General features: G+C 36.8%; 1 protein-coding gene across 3 annotated transcripts; it reads right to left on the bottom strand.

Annotated features, from left to right (window-relative positions):
- Positions 1-47: 47 nt before the first annotated feature.
- LOC111045984 (WD repeat-containing protein 13) lies at positions 48-27,904 on the bottom strand. 3 transcript variants are annotated; one of them, XM_039434982.1, is made up of 11 exons: positions 27,592-27,902; positions 24,238-24,293; positions 19,144-19,266; positions 15,007-15,210; positions 13,397-13,550; positions 9,799-9,965; positions 5,980-6,141; positions 3,879-4,063; positions 2,726-2,900; positions 1,003-1,133; positions 48-573 (listed from the first exon to the last, which is right to left on the bottom strand). In XM_039434982.1, the coding sequence occupies exons 1-11, from the start codon at positions 27,665-27,667 to the stop codon at positions 570-572; spliced, it is 1,437 nt and encodes a 478-aa protein (XP_039290916.1). In that variant the 5' UTR covers positions 27,668-27,902; the 3' UTR covers positions 48-569. The 3 variants fall into 3 exon arrangements, with proteins under 3 accessions (XP_039290916.1, XP_039290917.1, XP_039290918.1); XM_039434983.1 differs by lacking the exons at positions 48-573; positions 13,397-13,550 and adding an exon at positions 10,854-11,007 and having other exon boundaries at positions 802-1,133; positions 27,592-27,904; XM_039434984.1 differs by lacking the exons at positions 48-573; positions 24,238-24,293; positions 27,592-27,902 and adding an exon at positions 21,862-22,010 and having other exon boundaries at positions 802-1,133.

Here is a 27,904-nt window from a genome sequence, read left to right as displayed (position 1 = left end):
GGAATGTAATGTAGCACACACAGCTACAATAAAATAATGTGATATTATTAACAATAGTTTAACACATTCAGAAATCAGAGGACAGTAGCACTACAGAACTGAGACACTGCTGCCGCTCGGCTGTCGCACGGATATGTGTGTTCTCCTACCATCATCACCGTGTCACGGACGTAGCTCGGCCGTACCTCGGCACGGGCACGGTGCGGTTATATTTGTCCCGACCTTTAGTCGGCAGCATTCAAATCAACGCCGGGCCGAGCCGAGCGGTGCTGGGCCGAGCCGAGCGGATTGTGCAACCGGCTTGACAACTCGAGCGTTTTAGGCCAAGCGGATTCTGCCTTCTTCAGTTCAGATCGATCTTCCACTAGTGAATTGCGCAGTATTTTGTATTTTCAACTAAAAAATGTCTTAAAAAGCGAATCGGCAATCCGCTTCAGTGCGTACGCAGGCAGATTCCGCTCGGTTCGGCATCGAATCGATCCGCCCGGCCCGGCCCAGCCCAGCTTTGGTGTGAAATCCGCCTTATACTCCTATCCTTTCGTCCACTGATTCTCTCTGTAGCCATCCCTCTACTTCTTCTCCCGGCTCCACACAATGACAAGCCCTGCAGGTCGCTGGTTGCTAACATAGCTACTTCTTCTCCGGCTCCACACAATGACCAAGCCCTGCAGGTCGCTGGTTGCTAACATAGCTACTTCTTCTCCCGGCTCCACACAATGACCAAGCCCTGCAGGTCGCTGGTTGCTAACAGAGCTACTTCTTCTCCCGGCTCCACACAATGACCAAGCCCTGCAGGTCGCTGTTGCTAACATAGCTACTTCTTCTCCCGGCTCCACACAATGACCAAGCCCTGCAGGTCGCTGGTTGCTAACATAGCTACTTCTTCTCCCGGCTCCACACAATGACCAAGCCCTGCAGGTCGCTGGTTGCTAACAGAACTACTTCTTCTCCCGGCTCCACACAATGACCAAGCCCTGCAGGTCGCTGGTTGATAACAGCTACTTCTTCTCCCGGCTCCACACAATGACCAAGCCCTGCAGGTCACTGGTTGCTAACAGAGACTCGTCATAGTTGAACGACACACCCAGCACAGGACACGCATGACCTTGCAACTTGTTCACCACCGGACGAACCTGCAGAAACATCAAATAAAATTATTCAGTTCATTAAAACTATTTGTGAATGATTTGTAAATATTATTTGTAACATACATGGCACAATAGAATCTCGATTTATTCCTATAGGGTCTTTTTAATAACCGTTAATTATTTAGTGAATAATCGAATTGACAGTAAAATCTTACATATTACAAGGCTTTGTGCCGGTTGCACAATAACCGGTTATATTTTAATCTTAATGAATCTTAACTTGGAGGTTAATTTCACGAGAACAATCACAGAAGCCGTCTGTTCAAAAACGCCCTCTCTGATGGTTCTCGTGAAATTAATCACGATTAAAATTCAACCAGCTTTTGTGCAACCGGGCCTCCATCAATCAAACCATTTATTTCCACATCATATAGGCTACAAGAAAATGTAATATATATCCTGTTTCTAAACTAGACTGACAAATTCCGTGAAAAGAAAATTTATCATCAAATATTAAATGTTGCAATCTTATGAGTTGGTTAATGTTTATATGTCTCATATGATTGAACATCCCAATATCATCAACTGACTGCCAAGCTGAACTGAATCATAATAATCATTGAAATTGAGTAGGTAACTTTTTGCATTTAGAAATATTGTTAAACGGGTGCCTAAAACAACAGCAAAAAGTGTCTACTATGCACTGATTGAATCCCGAGGAGTACCTCGAAGCAAAACATTCAAAGAATTTTTGTTCTGCAAAAGTCCGTAATAAGATACCTGGAAGGGCTCAAATTTCCACAGACATGTCGGGAGTATTTTAGTAGCCTAAGTATTTTAACTGTTCCATCATTGTACATTTTCAAATCAATATTACATGTGAAGGATAGGTTGAATTCATTCCAAGTTAACTCAGATACTCATGGCTATAACACTAGAGGAAGGAATAACATTTCAGTTGAGAGACATAGGCTGAGTGTATTTGAGAAAACACCTACTTATAAGGGACAAAAGTTTTTTGCGAAACTTCCGGCTGATTTGAGAAGTATTGTTGAAGAAAAACAATTCAAAACAAAACTATATTCTTTTCTCAGGGAGAAGGCTTTCTATGAGGTTGACGAATTCTTGTTAGAGTGAAAAAATTATCATCTAAATTTAATGAATTGTTAAATGTTATTAGAGTTTTATTTTAAGATTGATATTTTATGTTATTATGTTATTTATCTGTGACGTTTTTCAACTGTATTACATTGTTTTTGTTATACTTTTGTTGAGAATAAAATATTATTATTATAATAAATTGAAACAGGAAGAAGATTAATGATAGTTCTAAAAGAGTGTTGATGTAAAAATAAACTGGATAGATAAACATCAAAAAAGAGTCTCATTGAAAAATCATGAAAAGATATATTTTATGGATGAATAAGATATATTAGAGATATTATGATCTAATTGATTATAATTTCTATCATTCCAATCAATTCAATTCAATTTTTTTCAATTCAATTCAATTTATTTATTTTTTTCAATTCAATCAAATATCTTGTGTTCTATGTGTGGAACGCCACATGGGAGAATTTGACATTACGTTTATCCTCCTTCAAATATAATCGGCTTCGTTAATTGTTGAACCTTACCTCACGTTCAATGTCGAGGAAATACACACACGAGTCTTCACTTCCGGTCACCACGCATGCGCCTTCGCGGAACGACATGAGCGGACAGAACGTGGAACGCACCGGACAACGGACCGACTTGTGGCGAACCGAGAAACGACGTTTCAGTTTCAGTGTGCCTTCCTGGTCCAGAACCCTGGAAAGGGAAAGGGGAACAACATTAATAAAATACTCAAAAACAATAAGATATTCCTTATTCAATAAGTTGCGTACATTTGACAATATTGGAAGCATCACATGAGTTATAAAATTGACATTCAGTTTCAGTGTGCCTTCCTGGTTCAGTACCATGCATGGAAACAGGAAATACATTAATAAAATCTATATATATATATATAATATATATATATATATATATATATATATATATATATATTATATATATATATATATATATATATATATATATATAAGCGAAATGGCACTCACTCACTGACTGACTGACTGACTCACTCACTCGCAGAACTAAAAATCTACCGGACCAAAAACGTTCAAATTTGGTAGCTAAGTTTAATATAGAACTATAATCTAGAGAGAGTACCTCTTCGAAACAGTTGTTAACTGGTAAATAAATTAATAATTTTGTCAGGTTGGCATTAAGTTGAGTTGACTTTGTTAGGTTGGCACCAAGTTGAAGATTGAAATGCATTTATCGCGGAAAAATTGATTGGGCACTGCTACTTCAATCAGAGCTATTCCTGGGAATATTATATTACTAGCCATCAGGCTCGCTTCGCTCGCCATATCCGTTTAGCCAGACGTTTAGTCTGGACCCCCGACTGGAACGTGCTCCAATGCTCAAATGAAAAATGCAGGCGAGCGAAGCGAGCCTGCTGATCTCGTTCTTAGACGATCCAGTCGGGGATCCAGGGGGCGGAGCCCCCTGGCTAGACGGATATGGCGTGCGAAGCGAGCCTGACGGCTAGTTTATTTATAAATTCATAAATAAATCATTCTCAACTCATTATGAATCATTGGGAAAGGATCAACATGCCTGAATCTCGAAACTGTTCCTTTCCCAAATTTGATAGAATTATCATTCCACATTTAAATAATAATATAAGGTAATATTGATGATGAGGAATTGATTGTAAGTGGGTTCCTAAGCACGCACCTGTAGAGACAGACGACATTGGCAGCACAGTTGACGAGTAGTGTAGGATCACGAGCCTCCCGACTGATCCACGCTCGCCAACTGATGCAGGTCACCGGACACCCCTCCTGCAGGGTCACCCTGCGACACCGCTGCAGTTTGGCACCACCGCCACTCACCACGAACACAAACGAAGTTATGGTGCCCTGAGAAATATCAGAAATATTCAATAAATTGATCAGGGTAACTGGTATTGTGCCCTAAAATCACAATTCATCCATTAGGACACCTGTTACAGAAAACAATGGAAGTTATAGTTCAAATCAATCTATCAAATCAGTATAATGGTACTCGTCCCACACACAAGTCTAAGAATTATATGGGACATTTTCCTTTATTGTTGTTGTTTTGGTGCAAATCAATTATGTATTTTGGGGCTATATTTTGTATAGTTTTTTGGGCCATCGGTTGGTGGCTGTGTAGTGGTTGTTTGTTATTAAATAATATATGAATTACAAATTTTCTACAAATTTAGTATGACCTAGCAATAGTATTCTTGGTAGATAATGCAATATATATTTTGGTGTGAACTGATTTTTAGTCCTATAGCCTAAAAAGAGTTATGTATGTATTCTTGTGCACTGTATATGACAATAAAGAATGCGCCTCAAATGCCTACATATACACTGTATATTTCCAAATTCTTTGAGATGTGTAGTTTTCGGTAATTATTAAATTGAATTGACAAGAATTGAAACTTAGAAAATTGAATCCATATGGTTCAATATTTCTATTCATGAGTTTGTCAGCTGTATTATTTCTTAGCAAAATGCAGAATATTTGCAAGCTCGAAAGTTTTATGATAAGTTCAATAATCAAGAATAATTCAAGTGTTAAAAAAATCAGCTACAACAGGTTGGGTTACGTCAGAGTTAAGGTATGATTATGAGTTTAATAGTTGGCCTCCACATCATCCCTTTAATTTTTCATAAAGAATAATGGATATAATACAATGTATCCAACTTACCTAATTGTGCAAAAAATGTGCAAAGTCAAAATTCCACAAGCGAGATCAAATTGGGCATAATGTTTCCATTCATATTGCATAAATGGGGGTTTCCCCACCAATTATTGATTGAAGATAATTATAATACTACAAGACTTAACCTATTTCGGACTATGTGTAACGCTATCTAAATTTGGGAGAGGAATAGCACAAGGTTGCTTTATTTTTTCTCTCCCTATCATTTGTGATTATGTACTTATTGTATCAATCAATAAAGAATGAATAAATAAAAAGTGATCAATTCTCAACGATCTTGAATGAGAACACTTCCAATGAATACTCAATAGTTGTATGACCAAGGACCTAAGAAATCAGTTCAATTTATTTAAGGACCTTAAGGCCCTTGGGTGGGCCGTCCACTAGAACCGCTTTCGTCCGAACTAGCATAGGCCAAAAACCACCGAACGCGACCAAACGATCCCCCAACAAAGAAAGGAATAGATGCTCGGCCATTACAACAGGTTCATACGGCCGTGCACGGCCGTCTCCGGCCGATCAATTTTTCGATCGGAAATGAATAGGATTTTCCGGCTCTATCCAGTCGAACTAACTAGTCGAGCTGAGATAACAATGTGTTCCTAACCTAAAATTGTTTCACAGTCTTGTTTGTTTTTGAAATTGATCAGTTTAATGAAGTTGTAACTATGGACAATGAAACGTTGATAAGTTTGGTTCAAGAGCATGTTTCATTGTGGGATAAGCGAGACAAAAGATATCATCGTCGTGATGCTCAAAGGAATCTGGGGACAAAGATTGCTGAACAAATTGGATCTGAAAGTAAGATTATTGTAATGAATAACTAATTTAGTGGATATTTGTTAATTCAATTTTCAAAATCTCAATATAATCACTATTTACGAAAAATTTTGGTGGCTATGATAGTAGTTAATTCAATAATTGGCAACTAGACTGACGTAAACGGTTCCAATGGACGACCATATTCGGCCGAATTAACGACTGGAAGATTCGTCAGATCCAACGGCCGAACGGAACGGTTGAATACGGTTCCAGTGGACGGTTACCCTTGAATAAAAAAGGACCGAAGAATACAGTTACCTTATTGGTTCCCGCCCACAACAGATGACCACTAGCGTCGACAGCCAATGAGAGCACTCTCCCCTCCACTCTGCTGCTACCACCTCCGCCACCACTTCCTCTGCCCTGGTAGATGCCAGTCGAGATGTTCACCAGGTCAACAGAGCCTTTCGAATTGCCCGCCTAATATAAGTTGCACTAAAGTCAAGGAACAATCAGAATCGTGGAGATAATTAGAGTGAAATAAAGATACATCCTATATAGTGAGGTCCACGTTATAATGGCAGTGGAGAAAGATAGGAGAACAACGTTCACTGTCTTGTCAATGCCTTCTACAGACGGTAGCTGAATATATTCGCCCCAGTTCGGAAGTTTTGTATCAAATTATGGTGTTGTGTATCAATTTTAGATGATACTGTATCATGTGTGGTGATACTGTATCAGTTTATGATGATACTGTATCATTTATGGTGATACCAAAGAGAAAAGATAGAATAAGAAGATATGTAATGGTATAGGGCGTTTATGTTCCATATTTCACTGTTAACTCAAGCCGATAGTCCTATAGTGAGGTCCACGTTATAATGGCAGTGGCGAAAGATAGGGGAACAACGTTGCCGATCCTCTGTCTTGTCAATGCCTTCTACAGACGGTAGTTGACACAGGTTTATTGATGTAATATTAACTGTTCATTCTCGTTTAAGATAATCAATTATATTTTATTAAGCAAAACATTATATTTTTCAATTATTTCATAATGAATATTCATGATAAAGATGGAATATTTTGTTAATTAATTATTAATATTCTACATTGTTGAAAGACGATCTGGTAACAGAGAAAAGCGAGAAAGAGATAGCGCTATCCGCTTTGTTGAATGATAGAAAATGATAGCAATCCTTGCTATTCTTGTCTTTCATTCAACAAAGCAGATAGCGCTATCTCTTTCTCGCTTTGCTCTGTTGCCAGATCGTCTTTCAACAATGTAGAATATTAATAATTAATGAACAATAGCTCTCATGTTCATAGGGTTGATGTTCAGCTAAATAACTCAATGAGAATGATAGGTGGTGTTCTAAAATCTACCCCTGTGGAATGGCTCCCGGTGTTGAGTCACATCCCACCCCCAAATCTTCGACGCATGAATGCCCTCACTAGAGAGTACAAGAAGATACAGGAAAATCGAAGCCTGCCAATACATGAGGATATACAAGATGCCAATCAGAGCCGTCTGCAATCTCGTAAGCCACCGGTTAGGACGGCAATTACAGCCTTAGATTCAGGTTTCCGTTAACTAAGGCCTGGCAACAAGCGTGGTCAGCAAGCAGAACATTGACATCCCATTTGTAGCCAAAAGGCCACCAGGCTTCGATTACCTCGTAAAACATGGTCGGCATTGAATAGGGTACGAACTCGTCATGGTAGATGTGCCTATCTGGGGGAAGGCTGACTCCCGTTTCTGTGTGTGGAGCAGTCCAGACTGTGAGACACATAGTGGAGGAGTGTCCCAGATCAGCATACACGGGTGCACATGGAGATTTCCTGGTGGCTAAACCAGCATCAATAGCCTACTTAAATACCCTGGAAGCATGCCTTTAGTTTCCAGGTCAAAAGTGACTAAGATATTTTTCGCCACACTGCACAGAAAGCAGCTGTTTTCCAGTCCCTACTTAGATCTGAAAGATATTGTTTGCAGACGACTCTCGTCTGACGTCAGAACAGGTTTCTTTCCGGCCTAGGCCGGAAAGAGTACCCTTTCCAGCCGCTAACATTGAACTAAGAAAGGTGATCAAAAAACAGCTGATCAAAAAACTCTTTTTGGCTCTCAATCTTTTCTAGTCCTCGGCCTACGGCTCGGACTTGAAAACCGATTTCGAGCCAGAAAAATCTCATTTTCTGCTCTAGGTGCGAAATATACTATTTATTCGTTTTATGAATTTTCTATTGTTTTATTTTTTTTCAAATTTCATGATTATAAATGTGTTGTGGATGCTGCCATACGCTAAATAAATAAATAAACAAATATTTCATCTTAATTATGAAAATTCATTATGAAATTATTGAAAAATATAATATCTCACTTAATAGAATATAATTGATTATTTTAAACGAGAATGAACCGTTAATATTACATCAATAAACCTGTATCAGCTACCGTCTATAGAAGGCATTGACAAGACAGAGGATCGGCAACGTTGTTCCCCTATCTTTCTCCACTGCCATTATAACGTGGACCTCACTATAGGACTATCGGCTTGAGTTAACAGTGAAATTTGTAACATAAACACCCTATACCATGGCATATATCTTCTCATGCTATCTTTTCTCTATGTATCACCATAAACAGATACAGTACACATGACACAGTATCACCACACATAATACAGTATCAACTAAACTTGATACTGAACACCATGATTTGATACAAAACTCCTAAACTGAGTAAAATATTAAATTCATTTCATGTTCAAATCAGTTATTTCAATAATGAGCCCGTTCTGGGTACATAGAATGTGGTAAATTGTCCGATTCACAATTTACCAGGTGAAAAGTTTCGCGTCCCATGGGAAAAATTTCGACAGATTCTGTACCAGAAACCAGTTCCAGTTCCAAATTCCTGCCCCACAGTCGAAGCTTGGTAAATTGTGACAGTTCAAACTATCCGAGCTCTCATAAGTCGATTGAATTGTAGTCTGCTTGCTTCTCTGCGCTTGCGCTGATAGCTTGTTTGTTTACCATAGAATAGCCCACAGTATAATTATAGAAGAAGACGGTAGGTGTCACGCGCATGTTTGTGCTAAATTTCCGGTGGAGCTGACGTCATTTTATATCCAATCATCTGTTTTTAATAAATAAGTTTCATAAATTGCCAATAGTTGTTGAAAACCTCGGTTGGTGGCGATGACGTAATCTAGCTGGCTGGCCACTGCGCATACATTTTATGACCCCTACCGTTTTCATCTAAATACCGTGGAATAGCCTATAACGGTGCATTTTGATACACCTCAAATTTATTTGCAAAAAGAATTACTAGGTCTCACTGAACGAAACCAGAAACATTATCAACTGTATTATCAGTCGAATAATAGAGATAAGATAATAACGATTCTAAATACTATGATTATTAGCAACCATACGTAAATGAAAGTCATTTTTTAATTATTCAATAAAAGTCATAATAAAGGATTGAGGTTAGGTTCTTTGGTAATAGTGCCTGTCGGCAACATTAACAGCGGTCAAGCCGTATATCTGAAATTCAGTCAGATACCTTCCAGCAAAATAATTGCAAGCATACAGTACTCAATAAAACGAGGACAAGGGAGTTTTGTAAATTCTAGCATGCCAAATAAGGGACATAAAACGTTTGAAAAAATATAAAAAATACTTAAATCTCATTTGCTCTACCGACTACTGCCAGCTGGGCATATGTAAGTCAAACACGGCTTTACAAGCCATAAAATACATAACCAACAAAATTATGTTTGTTCATTAAATGAATTTTTTTCTATAGAAAATTTGAGAGTAATGGAATAAAAGAAATGCACACTTTTCTAGACGGTAAGTTTGTAAAACAGCCTTTCTTCATTCACGCAGCTAGTAAACGACACATTTTAGTGTAAATCAACTTTATATGTGCGCGCCAAAAGCTTAAGCCAACGATTTTGAAATGGCGTTACATGGGAACATTTTGCACTAGTCACGTGATGGAACAATTTACGATTGGAACTGGAACAATTTACTGTACACAGAACGTACACAGTGTTTTTGTTTTGAAAATTGAACTGTACAATGGCAAGTGGAGGTTTTGATTTGATTGATTTGAATTTGATGAAAGGATACAATGACAATGTTGTTGTTGGTGGGGTGGAAGAGGCAGGCTAGCACTTGTGCACCTTGAGGATCTGGCACAGAGCGCAGTCGCGCCTTGGCCGCCACATTCCACAAGCAGATGGTTCCGTCCAGCGAACAGCTGACTACAAGGTCATTGGCCACTGACCAGTCGAAGCCTGCAACCAATCACATTCATTCTATAAAAATAATTATTCTTTTCATTAATTCGTGTTATTGAGTTATGTCATGATAGCATGAGAAGATATCCCATGATGATTTGCAGAATTAATTCGAAGTTTAGAAGTGTTGTATCAAATTATGGTGTTGTGTATCAAGTTGTGGTGATACTGTATCATTTATGGTGATATGCCATGGTATAGGGCGTTTATCTTCCAAATTTCATTGTTAACTCAAGTCGATAGTCCTAGTAGTTGTTTTTGGTGAAGCTATGTGACACTGGTAGTCTCTAATACTGTGCCGTTCTTACACTCTTACACTCCCAACAAAACAGTAATAATAGACAGTAGTCGACAGTAATCGGCTTCAGTTAACAAAAAATCGGTTTGAAATTTGGAATATGAACGACATTTACCATGGGATATCCTCTTGTGCTATTATTTATCTAGAATTTTTTATTAAGAATATATCCCATGATATAGCTCATTTATATTCGAAATTTCAAGCCGATTATATTGACTAATTTCTATTATTACTGTTTTGATGGGGTGAGAGTGTGAGAACGGCACAGTATGAGAGACTACCAGCGTCACATAGCTTCACTGACAGCAACTACAGCGACTATCGGCTTCAGTTCACATTGAAAATTGGAACATTAACGGCCTATAAGAAATATTGTGCCTTTAAGAATCATATAACATGGGATATTTTCTTGTGCTATCTTTGTCTATGCTTGAACGTAGAATTTATAACTTGAAATTGACTCATACAGATCTATTAACTTTAGATATGCTAGCACTTTGACTTGTCTGACGCCGTTGAGGCCAACCAGACGTAATATAAATCTATCTATCTATCTATCTATTAACTTGAAGGTGAAAGGTTACCTGTGACAGCATTAGTGTGGCCTATGAACATGCAGTGGAGTGTGGGAGGGGTGGAGCCGACGTTGCAGACAGAGAGAGTGCCATCCATGGACGCACAACCCAGTAGAGATCTGTCATTGTTGGCGAATTTTAACATTGTTACTGCCCCTGTATGCTGTAACAAATTTATAAAATCAAAACAAAATCAAACATAACACAAATCAAACCAGCGATAATAATTTAATTGTATTATTAAGGATGTGATCACAATATATAGATCGTATGAGATAGAGACATCACATCATTTTCTTTACAAAGTAAAAGTCATACATTTAAATTCAGTGCGTCAAGCCATTGAATGAGATTTAGTGTTGCTTGATGCACCTCGTCAATGTTTCCATTGAATTTAAAAATTCACAATAATACCGGGTGTTTTCAAAAAGAATGAACAGTTCTATTTATTTTTAAAAATGGTGCATACAAACCAATTTTACATCAAATTACTCACGGAAGTATCAAGTTTATGATAATGTATTATGAGTGTTCAACGTTACGGTCAACGTTAAAGATCGTGTTTATGTTCCTCCCTTAGCACTTGATATTGATAAGCTTCAGATTTAAGGAATTATGATATATATTAAGATCACTGCTATTTTTATTTATGCTGAGGGTGATGCCCACATGAGATCTAGGCTTGTGCGTGGGTAATGAGACGGATGATAATGAGAGATGAATGGACCTACTGTTTTAGGTTGGTTCCGAACTACTATAGTGTGGTCCACGTTATAATGGCAGTGGATAAATATAGAAGAATAGCGATGCCAATTCTCTGCATTAATTAATCATATTTCTACACTGTCAAAAACATTATTGTCATCGTTGTGGACCTCGAAAAGGATAGTACCACCGGCTATGTCTGTTGATAGACAAGGATAGCAATACCAAAGTTGATAAAATACTGTCATTATAACGTGGACCTCACTATATTTACTATAGAAGGCGGTGAGAAATTAAAAGTGTCAACAATACTCTCCTATGAGATCCACTGACTTTAAGGGCCAAGCCATACAAAGCGTTTTTTCAGGCATTTTTAGATGAGTCGTCAGGGCAGAAAGCTCTCCGATTGGCTGATTATCAGCTGATTCCCGAACACCAAACCAATCAGCCAATTAGAGAGCTTCCTGCTGTGCCGACTCGTCTGAAAACGCCTGAAAAAAAACGCTTTGTGTGGCTTGGTCCTTGGCGATTATATACAAGGTGCAGCAGGTTTCCTTCTTAATTCAAGTCGGAAAATGCTCCAACGATTTTGATCAAATTCATACCTAAAATACTCATCGATAAGCTCTATCAACTGCCACAAGTCCCATACAGTATCTGTAAAAATTTCAGGAGCTCCGCCCCATCAATGCAGATAGATTCCCAATTATCAGGCTTCAGATACAATTGAAACAAAGAAAATCAAGTGGAGTAGATTGAGCATGAAAATCTCTACAATTAATGTTCAGTAACATTTTCACCTAAAATTGAAAATAAGCTTTAAATTCGAGAAAATGTGATTATTCAATTGCAAATTAATGTTGATTCTATTAAATCATTCACTATGAAGAGATAGCAGACCTCATGTTTGTCTCCAGCGTTATTGCCCTGTCACCAGCTGGCTCAAATATTTGAATAGTAGACTTGAGATGCGCGGGAACACTAGCGTCAGGTGATCAATTTTCATAACGGCAAGGAAAGTTGTGTGAGTGCGCCACACCAGATTTTTTAGAGTTCATTCAAAGTTTGGAAGTGTTGTATCAAATTATGTTGTTGTGTATCAAGTTGTGTTGATACTGTATCATATGTGGTGATACTGCATCATTTATGGTGATATGCCATGGTATAGGGCGTTTATGTTCCAAATTTCAATGTTAACTCAAGTCGATAGTCCTAGTAGTTGTTTTTGGTGAAGCTATGTGACACTGGTAGTCTCTAATACTGTGCCGTTCTTACACTCTCACCCCAACAAAACAGTAATAATAGACAGTAATCGACAGTAATCGGCTTCAGTTAATAAAAAATCGGTTTGAAATTTGGAATATGAACGACATATACCATGGGATATCCTCTTGAGCTATTATTTATCTAGAATTTTTTATTAAGAATATATCCCATAGTATAGCTCATTTACGTATAATCCAAATTTCAAGCCGATTATGTTGACTACTTTCTATTATTACTGTTTTGATGGGGTGAGAGTGTGAGAACGGCACAGTATGAGAGACTACCAGCGTCACATAGCTTCACTGACAGCAACTACAGCGACTATCGGCTTCAGTTTACATTGAAAATTGGAACATTAACGGCCTATAAGAAATATTGTGCCTTTAAGAATCATATAACATGGGATATTTTCTTGTGCTATCTTTGTCTATGCTTGAACGTAGAATGTATAACTTGAAATTGACTCATACAGATCTATTAACTTTAGATTTAGATATGCTAGCACTTTGACTTGTCTGACGCCGTTGAGGCCAACCAGACGTAATATCTATCTATCTATTAACTTGAAAGTGAAAGGTTACCTGTGACAGCATTGGTGTGGCCTATGAACATGCAGTGGAGTGTGGGAGGGGTGGAGCCGACGTTGCAGACAGAGAGAGTGCCATCCATGGACGCACAACCCAGTAGAGATCTGTCATTGTTGGCGAATTTTAACATTGTTACTGCCCCCGTATGCTGTAACAAACCAATCAAACATAACACAAATCAAATCAAACCAGCGATAATACAATTAAAATTGAAAACTAAGGGTGTGATAACAATAACACCGGGTGTTTTCAAAAAGAATGAACAGTTATATTTATTTTAAAAATCTGGTGTGGTGCACTCACACAACTTTCCTTGCCGTTATGAAAATTGATCACCTGACGCTAGTGTATTCGTGCATCACAAGTCTACTACTCAACGATATGAGACAGCTGGTGATAGGTCAATAACGCTGGAAACACACAAGGTCTGCTATCTCTTCGTAGTGAATGATTTAATAGAACCAACAGTTGCCAATAGTTTGCAATTTAATAATCACATTTTCTCGGATTTCAAGCTTATTTTCAATTTTAGGTGAAAATGTTACTGGACATTAATAGCAGAGATTTTCATTCTCAATCTTTTCCACTAGAAATTTTCGTTTAAATTGTATATGAAGGCTGATAATGAGAATCCAAAATCAAACTTTGCATAGATGGGGTGAAGCTCCTGAAATTTTTACAGATATAGGACTTGTTGCAGTTGATAAAGCTTATCAATGACTATTTCAGGTATGAATTTGATCAAAATCGTTGGAGCCGTTTTCGAGAAATCGCGAAAAACCCTGTTTTTGACAACATTTTCGCCATTTTAGCCGCCATCTTGGATTGCATTTGATCGAAATTGTTCGTGTCGGATCCTTATAGTGTAAGGACCTTACGTTCCAAATTTGAAGTCATTCCGTTAACTGGGAGGTGAGATATCGTGTACACAGACGCACACACATACAGACCAATACCCAAAAACCAGTTTTTGGACTCAGGGGACCTTCAAAACTTATAGAAATTGGGGTACCTTAATTTTTCTCAGAAAGCAATACTTTCCTTACCTATGGTAATTGGGCAAGGAAAGTAAGAAATGGTAGCCATAACAGAATAGGAAATAGGCATTTAAGAAGATGAGAGTGTAGACTATTATAAGAAGGCTATTGAGATTATAAGATTATGCTGAAAATTATTATAGAGATGACATTTTTTCAAGCAATTATTTCAAAATATTCATAACTCAACTAACCTAAAACTCAATTCATGGATAGAGCAGAGCAGACGACGCAAACACAAGCGGTGTCTCTACTTGCATATTATTTAACGCTTACTTGAGCTATAAAAACAAATTAAGGGCACAAAGGCGAATCAGCTGATGAAAAATATTTAAAATACGTGTGCATTTGCTCCAGAGTTTAGGAGCATATAGTAAGAGTATAAGGTAAAGCTTATTCATATACAAATGAGCAAATGCTTATACTTCTACCTTATGCTCATGAGCAAAACCTTATGCTCCATGCTCTTGCTCATGAGCATTTGCTCTGGTTTTATTCATATGGGCCAATAAGTATGAAAAAGAATAAAGTATTTATAAATAATATTTAAGTAACACTATAGCCTACCTGATCGAAAATATGATGCACCCCAACGAAAGCATAATTCTCAGCTATGGAGTTTCCCCCAACTATGGCTCTGGATGCATCTGCCTCCTTGGTAGGCACTACTCCCTCTTTGCCTGCAGTAGGCACTGTACCTCCTCCTCCTCCATCATGGATTCCCCCCTCACCCCACCCTGCGCCGCCAACGCAGTCGGGAGATTCGCTCACCTAGAAAAACGGTCAAAACAGATATCAACAATTTGTCATTTACTACTGAATTTGGCTCTACAGACCTGGGTGGACTTTGGCCTCTTCAACATGGTCACCTGTCATAAATTAGTGATTTAATATCGGGTGATCCAAAAGGGCTTTACAACTTTGAAAATTCATATAAATCATATCAAACAAGGTACAGAGCTGGTTTTGGTGTTGTTTTAAAGGAAAAAACTTGTTTTTTTACCTTGAACTAAAGATTACCTTTCTATGTGACTTCCGATGGTTATCCTGCAGACATCCCATCGATAGTCGATTTCTTCCCAGACTCGTACTAGCATTTCAGGTGTAACTTGCTCAACAGCAGCGCAAATCCTTGCTCTAAGTTCAGGTAGAGGGGCTGGCAAAGGAGGTATATACACCATATCTTTCATGAAACTCCACAAGAAAAAGCTCCAGTCTGGAGTCTGGGGAACGAGGGGGCCATGCAATTGGCGCATTACGGCCAATCCACTGATTTGGAAAGCGGTCATCAAGAAAATCCCGGAATAGAATAGAATTTTATTAGTCATTCAATATTTACAAAAAATACATCGACTTCGTCAAAATACATCTTTTTTCGGACGTCAGTCAGATAGTGTGGTGGTGCGCCATCTTGCATAAAGAAAACATGGTGTTATCGGTTATCCTCATCGATCTGAGGTATCACAAATTTTTGCAACATATCAAGGTACACTAAGCCGTTTTTCAAACCAAAACACACAGCTAGCACGCTCGGGTCCAGTGTGAGATATATGAATCAAGCCGGTTTTAAAACTCAAGTTAAAAAGCTGCTAACAGAGAACCCATTATATAATGTAGAGGAATTTCTCAATTTGCCCGTCGATGTAGTGAATACTTATTTTGTGTGATGATAATATATATTTATAATGGCTCAGTAGTTTTATGGGATTATTCTTGACGACACCTAATGTACATTAAATTGTATTTATTGGTGGATTAACGTATTCTATTCATGACTGCCGCTAGCGCTTGAGCGACGCGACCAGGCACTAGCGGACTACGCGAATCAAAACGTACCTTGTTTAATACAATTTAAAGGAATTTTCAAAGTTGTAAAGTCCTTCTTGAATCACCCGGTATAATTGATTTATAAATATTTATATATTATTATCTATCTAATCATTATCACAAGTGAGACATAACGTGAGATAAATAAATAAATTGGTGTTTCCTATAATGAGATTCATATTATATTATATTATATTATTTACAGCATTCAATTGGGAGTAGTTTAATAATTAGTATAGAGATATATATAATTAGAGTACCTATATAATATAGAGTAATATAATTAGAGTGTATTAGTTTAATAATAATTATTCAAAGTATTTTAGATGTGAATAGATGTAAAATTTATTATTATGTTACTTCATATGATTTGTAATTATATCAACAAATAATAAATAAATAAATAAATAATGTTAGTGAAAATGATCGGATAACAGCGTTGCCAAGTCCCACATTTCCACCGCCTTCTATATTGATATCATGATCCATGTCATCCCGGTTTCTCTGATAGAATATTAATAGTTGATAATAATCAATTATATTTCTAAATAAACGATTTGGCAACGGTACGGAGCTAGGAAAGGATAAACCTATCTGCTTCGTCTAATGACAGACAAGGATAGCAACACCAATATTAATCATGTACAGACTTTGGAACGTGAATCTCTCTATAGGAGAACTAGAAATAAAAAATCAGACATAACCTACGTATTGTGCATCCATTATGAACCCTATTCAAATCTAAAATACTTTGAATAATTATTATCAAACTAATATACTCTAATTTTATTACTCTATATTATATACTCTAATTATATATATATCTATACTAATTATTAAACTACTCCCAATTGAATGCTGTAGATAACCCTGAAGACTTCTGCTACTGCAAATATTGACAACAGGGTAAACAGCTAGATGGAAATTCGATGAGCGCTACTATACAAAAATTATTTTTTCCTACAGATACCCTGAAAAGTGACCATTTGTGCACTGATTGCAGGCTGCAAAGAATCACTTTTCCGCACTAGTGCGCAAAGTGAGTACTTTGCGTACTCCAGATTTGCAGCATGACAACGCAAAATAGTTAGTAGGTTATATGGAGCACCAGTGCAGCAAAATCAAAATGAAGTTGGTAACAGTGACTGCTGTGGCTGCTATAGTGAGCAGAGGTGCAACCAAGCACAACGCGCTAATTATTATTCATTATATATTATAACCAAGGACAACGACAGCACAGTGCCACCACAGCACACACCAAACAGCTGCCCCCCGCCATTCAAACACACATACATTATTCAGGCAATTTTACCCATAATTACCCACTTTTCATATTCAATGGTAACTGTAGGAAAAATTTAATGTGAAATACGTGCGCAAAGTTGGTTTGCTGCACTCAAGAAACCATTCCGCCCTCGCCTACGGCTCGGGCGTAAACGTTTCTTTCGATGCAGCAAACTGTCACTTTGCGCACTAGTTGCACAAATAACTATTTCGCCACACTGCACAGAAAGCAGCTGTTTTCCAGCCTCTACGTAGATCTGAAAGACATTGTTTGCAGACGACTCTCGTCTGACGTCAAAACAGGTTTCTTTCCGGCCTAAGCCGGAAAGAGTATCCTTTCCAGCCGCTAACATGGAACTAAGAAAGGTGATCAAAAAACAGCTGATCAAAAAACTTTTCATTATTTGTGTTCATTATTCAATAATTAAAACATTTATAATAATATCATCTTATTGTCATTTGAAAGAATAAAAAAGTATAAACTCAACCTCCCACATAATTGAACATCATCTTTTAGGTTATTTAGACAAATCAGAATGAAAATAAAAATACTTGGACAATTTTCTGATATTCAGATTACCTCAGATTTGCTAGAGCTATCACCTTCCACTTCTGCTTTCGGAAGTGCTTAGTAAACAACTATTCTCATATATTGTTTATTTTTGTGTTTGGCGGAAAACATATTCAGATTACCTCAGATTTGCTAGAGCTATCACCTTCCACTTCTGCTTTCGGAAGTGCTAAGTAAACAACTATTCTCATACATTGTTTATTTTTGTGTTTGGCGAAAAATAGCGTTCGCACCAAGGGCAAAAATGTTTTTCCGGCTCTCAATCTTTTCTAGTCTAGAAATCTTGAAAACCGATTTCGAGCCGGAAAAATTTCATTTTCTGCTCTAGGTGCAAAATATACTATTGACATACTTACTCAATTGCAGCTGTTTTCCATGAATTAAATCAAGCCGGTAAACAGCTGTTTGCAGAACAAGAGAACATGTGATTTTCATTACAGTATACTATACTGTAAAGAGATCATATGTTCTCTTTACATTCGAGTATGTTAGGACTCTACTGAGTCCTAATAATATCTGAGCAATTAATATACTAACTCAAGTAATAAAAGAACTCATTTAAGGAGTTTCAAGTTATAAGAACTCATCTGAAATCTTACTTTCGGCCTTTACCTTACGGCCTTTATTATTTTATTTGAGCTCGAAGGGTCTGTATGTTATGAACTAGAGCACCAGGTCATGTTTATAGAATGCAGTAGCTCGAGCAGCAGCAGGTAATGGTTTCTATTTATCAGCAATATTATTCTTCCTCAGATAAGTATGACAAAAAATATTGTACGGTAACGTATTTACCGCATTCGTATGATAATTCTTCCCTCAACTACGTTTCAGGCAGAAACAATCATACTTATGCAGTAAATCATAGTTACCGGACTTGTTACGTAAAGTACTATTGTCAGCTCGGGAACAAATTAATGCGATTTCCAATTTATTTCCATCTGTAAAATACTTTGATTTAATTGCAAATCTGAATAATTTAATAAAAAAATATGTTTGAAAAATGAACTTGAAAACCAACTTACCCTACTACTGCTTCTAGCACTGATGCTCCTGCTATGTAGACTAGTCTGGTCGAAAGACGTTCCATATCTTTGTTGCAGAAGTTGTGAACGAATTCGTAGGTACTGTCTTTTGAAAGCCGATTCCTGAAAATTAAACCAGAATTTCATGAAAAATCTGTGCTAGAATGAACGTTTTATGTAGTGAGATTAAGGGGAAACGTCAGCAACAAGAGGTGATGAAAATTAATTTGTAAATCCTGTTTTTTAAACGCTTATTCCCGAAAATTAAACCAGAATTTCATTAAAATTCTTTGCTATAATAAACGTTTTATGTAGTGAGATTCAGAGAAAACGTCAATAACAAGAGGTGATGAAAATTAATTTGTAAATACTGTTTTTAAACGCTTATTCCTGAAAATTAAACCAGAATTTCATTAAAATTCTTTGCTAGAATGAACGTTTTATATAGTGAGATTAAGGGGAAACGTCAGCAACAAGGAGAAATGACAATTTATTTGTAAATACTGTCTTTTGAACTTTGATTCCTGAAAATTAAAACAGAATTTCTTGGATTATCTGTGCTAGAATGAACGTTATCTATAGTAGAATTCAGGGGAAGAGCCAGAAACAAGAACTATAATGAAAACGTATCCGTGAATATTTATTTATTATTTTACAAAGGCGACTTTCTAGAAGTATTTTAAGCCTAGGTGATGATGATGAGATGAATGATAATACAATGAAGGTAGAGTAATGAATAAATAAAAATTATAGGTTATGCTATCTGTGTTTAATTTATACTGTGTTTCAAACGCTAATTCTTGTAATAAACCAGAAATTCTCAAATTAACTGAGCTAAAATAGAAGTTTTTTGTTGTAGAATTTGGGGAAAACCGACTGAAACACGACTAATGAATGTGTAGCCAGAAATTTTATATAATATCTAAGATTCTATAGAATGACGATGAAGTCAACATTTTAATAATCTTAAGTTAGAAATCAAAGTCACAAAAGATGAAGATGAAGGTGAAGATGAAGAGAATATTTTTCTAATCATAAGTTACAAATTAATAATAATAATAATTTTTATTTCCATTGAGATGTGTACAAAAGAACAAAAAACAATATTATATAAAATAATATTAATTACACTGTATGAATAGTTAAGTGATACCATAGAAAAAACAATAGCATAAGTAGATATCTCATGGTATAGGGAATTTATGTCGCAACTTTTACTTTATCTCAAGCCGATTACAGTCGATTAGTGTCAATTCTTACTGTTTTGTTGGGGTGAGAGTGTATGAACGGCACAATATGAGAGACTAACAGCGTGACACATCAGCTTCACGGGAGAGAACTACGTGGACTATCGACTTGAGATAACAGTAAAAGTTGCGACATAAACGCCCTATACCATGGCATATCTACTTACGCTATTGTTTCTCTATGGTGATACAAAAGTCTGTATATAGCTCTAAATTAAAGTCACAAAAATCATTTTTTTGGACTCAGGGGACCTTGAAACGTATAGAAAACTTGAAATCAGGGTACCTTAATTTTTTTGGAAAGCAATACTTTTCTTACCCATGGTAATACGGCAAGGAAAGTAAAAACTTATATTTTATTTGAAAAACAACCAAATGGACGGGGTTTTGTTGATCGTTTGAATTGAAGATCATCCATTATACATTTGAAATTAAGTAACTCTAATGTATCTAATGAGTTAGACTAGGCACACACTAGTTAGTTAAGACAAGATAAGACATGATCAGACACAATACTTCACATAGTTGCTTGTGACGTAACACACACTGATTAGTCATTGCAATTAGACATGACTCCATAAGCAACAATGTGAAGTATTGTGACTAAACGTGTCTAGTCCTGTCTTGACTAAGGCTAGGCACACACTGATTAGTCAAAACAGGACAAGACACGATCAGACACAATAATTCACATAGTTGATTATGACGCAACACACACTGATTAGTCATTGCAATTAGACATGACTCCATAAGCAACAATGTGAAGTATTGTGACTAAACGTCTCTAGTCTTGTCTTGACTGATCGGTGTGTGACAAACCTAAGGCTATGCACACACCGATTAGTCAAGACAAGACTAGACACGTTTAGTCACAATACTCCACATTGTTGCTTATGGTGTCATGTCTAATTGCAATGACTAATCAGTGTGTGTTGCGTCATAAGCAACAATGTGAAGTAATGTGACTAAACGTGTCTAGTCTTGACTTGACTAACTGGTGTGTGCCTAGCCTTAGTCAAGACAGGACTAGACACGATTAGTCACAATACTTCACATTGTTGCTTATGACGCAACTCACACTGATTTAAGAAACCAATTGACTACAGAGATCTTGAGTTTGTCAAGATATTAACTAAATTTTTCTCAACTGTTCTAAGCTAACTAACAGAAAGTAAACAAACAGTTATCACAACAAACAACTATTTCTTTCTAAACTACAACTCACATAAAAAACATTGATTTTACAACATAGATCAAGACATTTTGAAGTGAATATCTTGAAAGAAACCAGTTTATTATCACTTGAGTAAGTCAGGAGATCAACTAACTTCATTCTAAACTGTTCTATGTCAACAAACACAATGTAAACAAACGGTTAACACAACAAACAACTAGTTTTCCCTAGACTACAGCACACAACGACATTTTTCAAAATCTCACAAAAATTATCCAAAATCCAAAACCAACTCACAGACAAACAAGGGTCCGACCAGCTGCGTCCCACACGCCGCATTCTAGTCTTTTTTTCAAAAAATTCTCTCAACTACTCTGTTTCGACGAACAACAGTCGAAAACGGTTTTGATGATCTGGCAAACCAAGAGCAGGGAAGGAGATGTGAATGAGTGCAAGAGAGAGAAAGAGTGAGAGAGAGACAGTCAGAGTATGATGTGATAACCTAGTGACAAATACGTGGAATGGGTTATTGCACTCTATACTCTTGAGATAGTCTTGAAATAGCTTTGTTTGAATGAGAAGCATCAGTTCTATTTATGAAGAATACTGACAGATTTACATGAGCCTTCTCACTCTACATTAAATTTAAGCATCGGTTTGTGGAAAACACTGTAGTGAAATTCACTTTATACTGTGAGCATTGGCTGAATGGGGAACATTCTAATGTTATTTACAGGGAAATACAGACAGTTTAAAGTTGATCTCATTTATACAGGTGTATAGAGGCCTACGGTACTTGAAAATAGTGTTCTATAGTGGAATAACAGAGGAACAATAGCCTAAGAAGATATCCCATGGTATAGGGCGTTTATGTCACAACTTTACTGTTATCTCATGCCGATTACTGTCGATTTTTACTGTTTTGACCGGGTAAGTGTGTATGAACGGCACAATATGAGAGACTACCAGCGTCATAAAGCTTCACGGGAAAGAACTACGTTGACTATCGGCTTGAGATAAAAGTAAAAGTTGCGACATAAACGCCCTATACCATGTGATATCTATTTATGCTATTGTTTCTCCACGGTGGAATTCACTGCAAACTATACTCTGTCCAAATTCGCTTGAGCTCTGAAGGATTAGGCCGACCCTCCTACTACTTACACACACAAGCGCAGTCTCCTTTTGTGTGTGTGTGTGAGTAAAGGGACAGTCTGCCTACCTGTATACTACGTTGTATACATAGTATACCAATAGCGCAGGTAGGCCGGGCGTGTGTGCCTTCGCGTGGGGGAGCGAGGGTCGGCCTAATCCTTCAGAGCTCATGTGAATTTGGACAGAGTATAACAGAATCGGTTGAATGGAAAGGTGTTGATGTTATTATTATGAATGATGTTGACATTTTAAAATGAGCCTCACTTCAGCTAAGCTAGCCGAATTGCGTCAATATTATTACAGGTGTGTGAGTAGGCCTATGTACTTGAAAATGATCTTTACAGTGAGGTCCACGTTATAATGACAGTGTTTGATTAGCAATGGTATTGCTATCATTGTCCATCATTCAACAAAGCGGATAGTGCCAGCTCTTTCTCGCTCTGCTCTGTAGTCAGATCACCTTTTAACAATGTAGAATTAATAATTCATGACCAAAATATTTCGAAGTTGTTTTCCATGATGAAACACTATATAATAACTTTGTTGAAGTTCATACACTGTGTTACTTGTAAATATTTGAAAAAAAACACTTACTTTTCTTGGAGTATTGAGGAATGCATTTCACTCCTGAAGAGGAGCTTCATCAGCCTCTAGGCAAGTAACACAGTGTCAGAACTTCAACAAAGTCAAAATATTTCATCTTAATTATTGAGAAATGTAATTTCTTGCATAATAAAATATAATTGATTATTTTAAACGAGAATGGACAGTTATTACATCAATAAACCTGTATCAGCTACCGTCTATAGAAGACAGTGACAAGACGGAGGATCGGCAACGTTGTTCTGATATCTTTGTCCACTGCCATTATAAGTGGACCACTATATAGTGGACCTCACTATATAGTGACATGCACTTCAAATTGTTAGGCCAGGTTGCACAAAAGGCTGTTAAATTTTAATAATGATTAAATACCACGAGAACTAATCAGAGAAGGTTTTTCTGAAAAGTAATTGAACCTTCCCTCAGAAGAGAAGAGACTTCTCTGATTGGTTCTCGTGGTATGTAATCGGTATTAAAAGTTGACAGAATTTTGTGCAACCAAGTTTAGTGTTAGTGCCGGTTGCACAAAAGCCTGTCAAATTTTAACCGTGATTAATTCCACGAGAACCAATTAGAGAAGCCGTCTTTTCTAAAAGACATTCTCTGATTAGTTCTCGTAAAATTAATCACGGTTAAAATTTGACCGGCTTTTGTGCAACAGGGCCTGAGAGTTATAGTGAGAGTATCACTTTATTTTAAAAATTTTCAGTGAGTTGAGTTGGATAAAATTTACTCATTAATCTAATAGTCAAAAACCATTCATTGATTTTGTTCTACTTTTATTAACATCATGACATCCCCGTTGTTAGAATACGAATAGATGGATAGGATACTGAGTAGCCTACTATAGCTTTTTATAACGCATATAGGATCTGCTAAGTTTATCAGGAAATTGAAATTTTATAAGAAACAAACCTCATTCTTAGCAGATTCCCTCAACAGCTGGTTTCGTCTCCGTATATATAGAGTCCCTGGAAATATAACAGAAATGTATGTTACAATAGAAAACACCATGTGAATTGTAAGGAATTCATTTTGAAAAACATCATCATTTCAAAAACTATAAAGTCATGAATTTATTTGTTAAATTGTAGGATTAATCAAGTGATTCTTTTATTTTAGAATAAATTAAATTTAGGCTACTCTTATAGGAAACATTTCTAAATTATTGGAAAACCTCTACATTCTCATTCATTCGGAAGTACATAATAACGAAGTTAATGAATATTAAAGTCAAGTCATATCTTATTATAATTTGTTATTGTATTGATGAATAGAAAAATAAATGAATAAATGAGAGATATAATTCTACACAAGATTGCCTTCAAGTCCATATTACCATAGAGAAACAATAGCCTAAGTAGATATCCTATGGTATAGGGCGTTTATGTCGTAACTTTTACTGTTATCTCAAGCTGATAGTCCACGTAATTCTTTCCCGTGAACCTTTATGACGCTGGTAGTTTCTCATATTGTGCCGTTCATACACTCTTACCCGGTCAAAACTGTAACGATCGACGATAATCGACAGTAATCGGCGTGAGATAACAGTGAAAGATGCGACATAAACGTCCTATACCATGGTTTATCTACTTACGCCATTGTTTATCTATGATATTACACAAGTACATCGTCTGGGATACCATTAGAAGCCATGTGCAATATAAAACTTGGGTTCATATTACATTGGGACACCAGTGGGACACCATAAAAGAGGAAGAACGTTATCTTACTCCTATAAACTTGGTGTCCCAGCGGTGGCCGGGCTGGCGACCCAAGTGTGATGACACCAGCCAAGTGGGACAAGAACACCTGGTGTTTGGACACCAAAATCTGGTGTCCCTATTGTTATAAACGCAGTAAGAACTATAGTGAAGTTCACGTTATGAGACTATAAATAAGTTCTATAGTGAGGTCCAAGTTAAAATGGCAGTGGTGAAAGATAGGAGAAAAACGTTGCCGATCCTCTGTCTTGTCAATGCCTTCTATGGACGGTAACTGATACAGGTTTATTGATGTAATATCCTGTTCATTCTCGTTTAAAATAATCAATTATATTTTATTAAGAAAGAAATTATATTTTCCAAAAATGCCTAAAGAATTTTCATAATTAAGATGAAATATTTTGTTAATTAATTATTCATCCTACATTGTTTAAAGACGATCTGGCAACAAAGCAAAGCAATAGAGAGATAGCGCTATCCGCTTTGTTGAATGATAGAAAAGGATAGCAATACCATTGTCAATCAAATACTGCTATTATAACGTGGACCTCACTATGAAATTATTGAAAAATATAATTTCTTGCTTATAATAAATATAATTTATTATTTTAAACGAGAATGAACAGTTAATATTACATCAATAAACCTTATCAACTACAGTCTATAGAAGGCATTGACAAGACAGAGGTTCGGCAACGTTTTTCTCCTATATTTCTCCACTGCCATTATAAAGTGGACTATACTTAGTAGAGAGACTATGTAAATATAGACACTGTATGGAAAAGTAGCTAGAGTCTTTTACTGTCCTAGTGTCTCAATAGTGTCCTTAGGCTAGGGCCACACGAGCGCACAAAGTGCGTCTGTTGCAACGTACTTTTTGACGTCCGTTGTAGAAATACATAGAAGTGAATTGGTGACAACACACGAGGTACGTGCGTACCAAGTAACGGAAGTCGTAACGGACGGTGATTTTTGAACTGCGCAGAAAAATGCTACAACGCACGTCGAGACATGCAAAAGTTATTGCTTCGTCTGGTTCAATTGCGTAAAGCCAACTGACGTTGACGCACCACACTCAACGCTCGTGTGGTGTCATTGGCGACGGCCGCAAAAAGTAAGTTGCAACGGACGCACTTTGTGCGCTCGTGTGGCCCTAGCCAAATGATATAGAAGCCTGAAAGTAACCTACCCTTAATAAGTGTTTCAAAGTAGCCTACTCATTTAAAAATTACAACTCATGGAAAATAATGCTGTCTCTATAGCATATATATGTCAATGAACCGTTAGTCAGAAATTACATCTAAGACCTTGCAAGCTACTCTGTGGATTAGTTCATCCAAAACTGAACCACCTGCACACAGGGACAATAGTGACGTTTACTAGAAGTGATCATTAGTGGCTGCTACTAAAATTCTGTTTCTCGTCCCTGTGAGAAAGGGGTTTTATGTAAACTAAATTATTTCATCCAGAACATGAAGACCCCTGCACACAGGGACAATAGTGGCGTCTACTAGACTTGGACAGTACTAGCGGCTACTAAAAGTTTATTGTACCTGTGAGAAGGGGTTTGGACGCTTTGGAAGGGGATGACGTTTTGCCACTACTGGCAGCAACTAGTGGTCGCTACTACTGCCCCTATGTGCAGAGGATTCAGTAATTCAGTATATTCAGTCCATGACCGGCAGTCGCCAGACAGACTTCGTCTAAATATAAAACAATCAATACACAAATAACTAGAGATGGCTGCAGATAGAATGATAGGCCGTCTATAGAAAAAGAACAAGGTCTAAAGCTGTGTTTACACCAAAGTTATTAACAAAATGTTAATAGCTTAATCCTTATAGTTTCTATTAGATTGAACGGAACTTGACAAACACATATGTTCATCATGTGTATGATATGTCATGTCTAATCTAATAGAATCTATAAGGAGTAGGTGGTGTAAGTATACGTCCAGCCTAAAACCTAAAGCTTTTCCTAACATTAGCTACTTATGGCTGCTACCTATAGGTTAAATGCATACGTGAAACTGTGCTACTTTGAACTTGGTTTATTTTAAAAACAATAAAGACCGCAGTTTAATTTTTGTGATTTTGTGCTCAAAATAACATACTAAATCGATCTCAACCAAAAATTTGATGACAGGTTTTTTGGCACTAGACGTACACTTTAGCCGGATTAGGTTACTAACATTTTGATAGTTAGTAACTTTGGTGTAAACGCAGCTTAAATTAACCTGACATATCCTATCTAATATCAACACTGATCAATAAAGACGAACCACTTATAAAATAATGATAATTTGGGTTCAATCTTACAAAACATGATTAAGACTTACATCATGTATTTATCATGATTTATCTTCATCATGATATTTATAAACAATAAGGTTGCTCAGTCTATCTGGCCTATCGTATTACGTCTTTGATCTCTGTCCTTCTACACTTGAAATAAAGCAGCAATTATTGAATTCAATACTGTATGTAGGCTACCATTGATTCATAGTAGCTTAAATTGTAATAATTATGAGATGAAAGCTACTTACTAAAATTAGGATGATTTGGAGCACGATGAGCGTTGAATTTGGCATCCAGAGCAAATATTTGCTGACAAACAAGCATATTGCAATATTGTCTCAAAACATAGAAAATAAGGAAGTCTTGTCAAAAGCTAACCTCACTTTTTGCTTTTCAGTCTTATTGATGACTTGCGACTAATAATTTAATCCTATATTTTGAACAATGTATTCAAGTTCAAGAGTTATCATGTTACTTTGTAATTATATTATGTATGATGTTCTAGAAGAGAAATAATGCAAAAATAATGACAACAAACTGTCAAAAATAGATGACTTGGAT

Source organism: Nilaparvata lugens, chromosome 8 (genome assembly GCF_014356525.2).
Source record: "Nilaparvata lugens isolate BPH chromosome 8, ASM1435652v1, whole genome shotgun sequence".
NCBI lineage: Eukaryota > Metazoa > Arthropoda > Insecta > Hemiptera > Delphacidae > Nilaparvata > Nilaparvata lugens.
The sequence above is the reverse complement of the archived record's forward strand: the minus strand, read 5'-3'. Positions and strand labels throughout refer to the sequence as shown.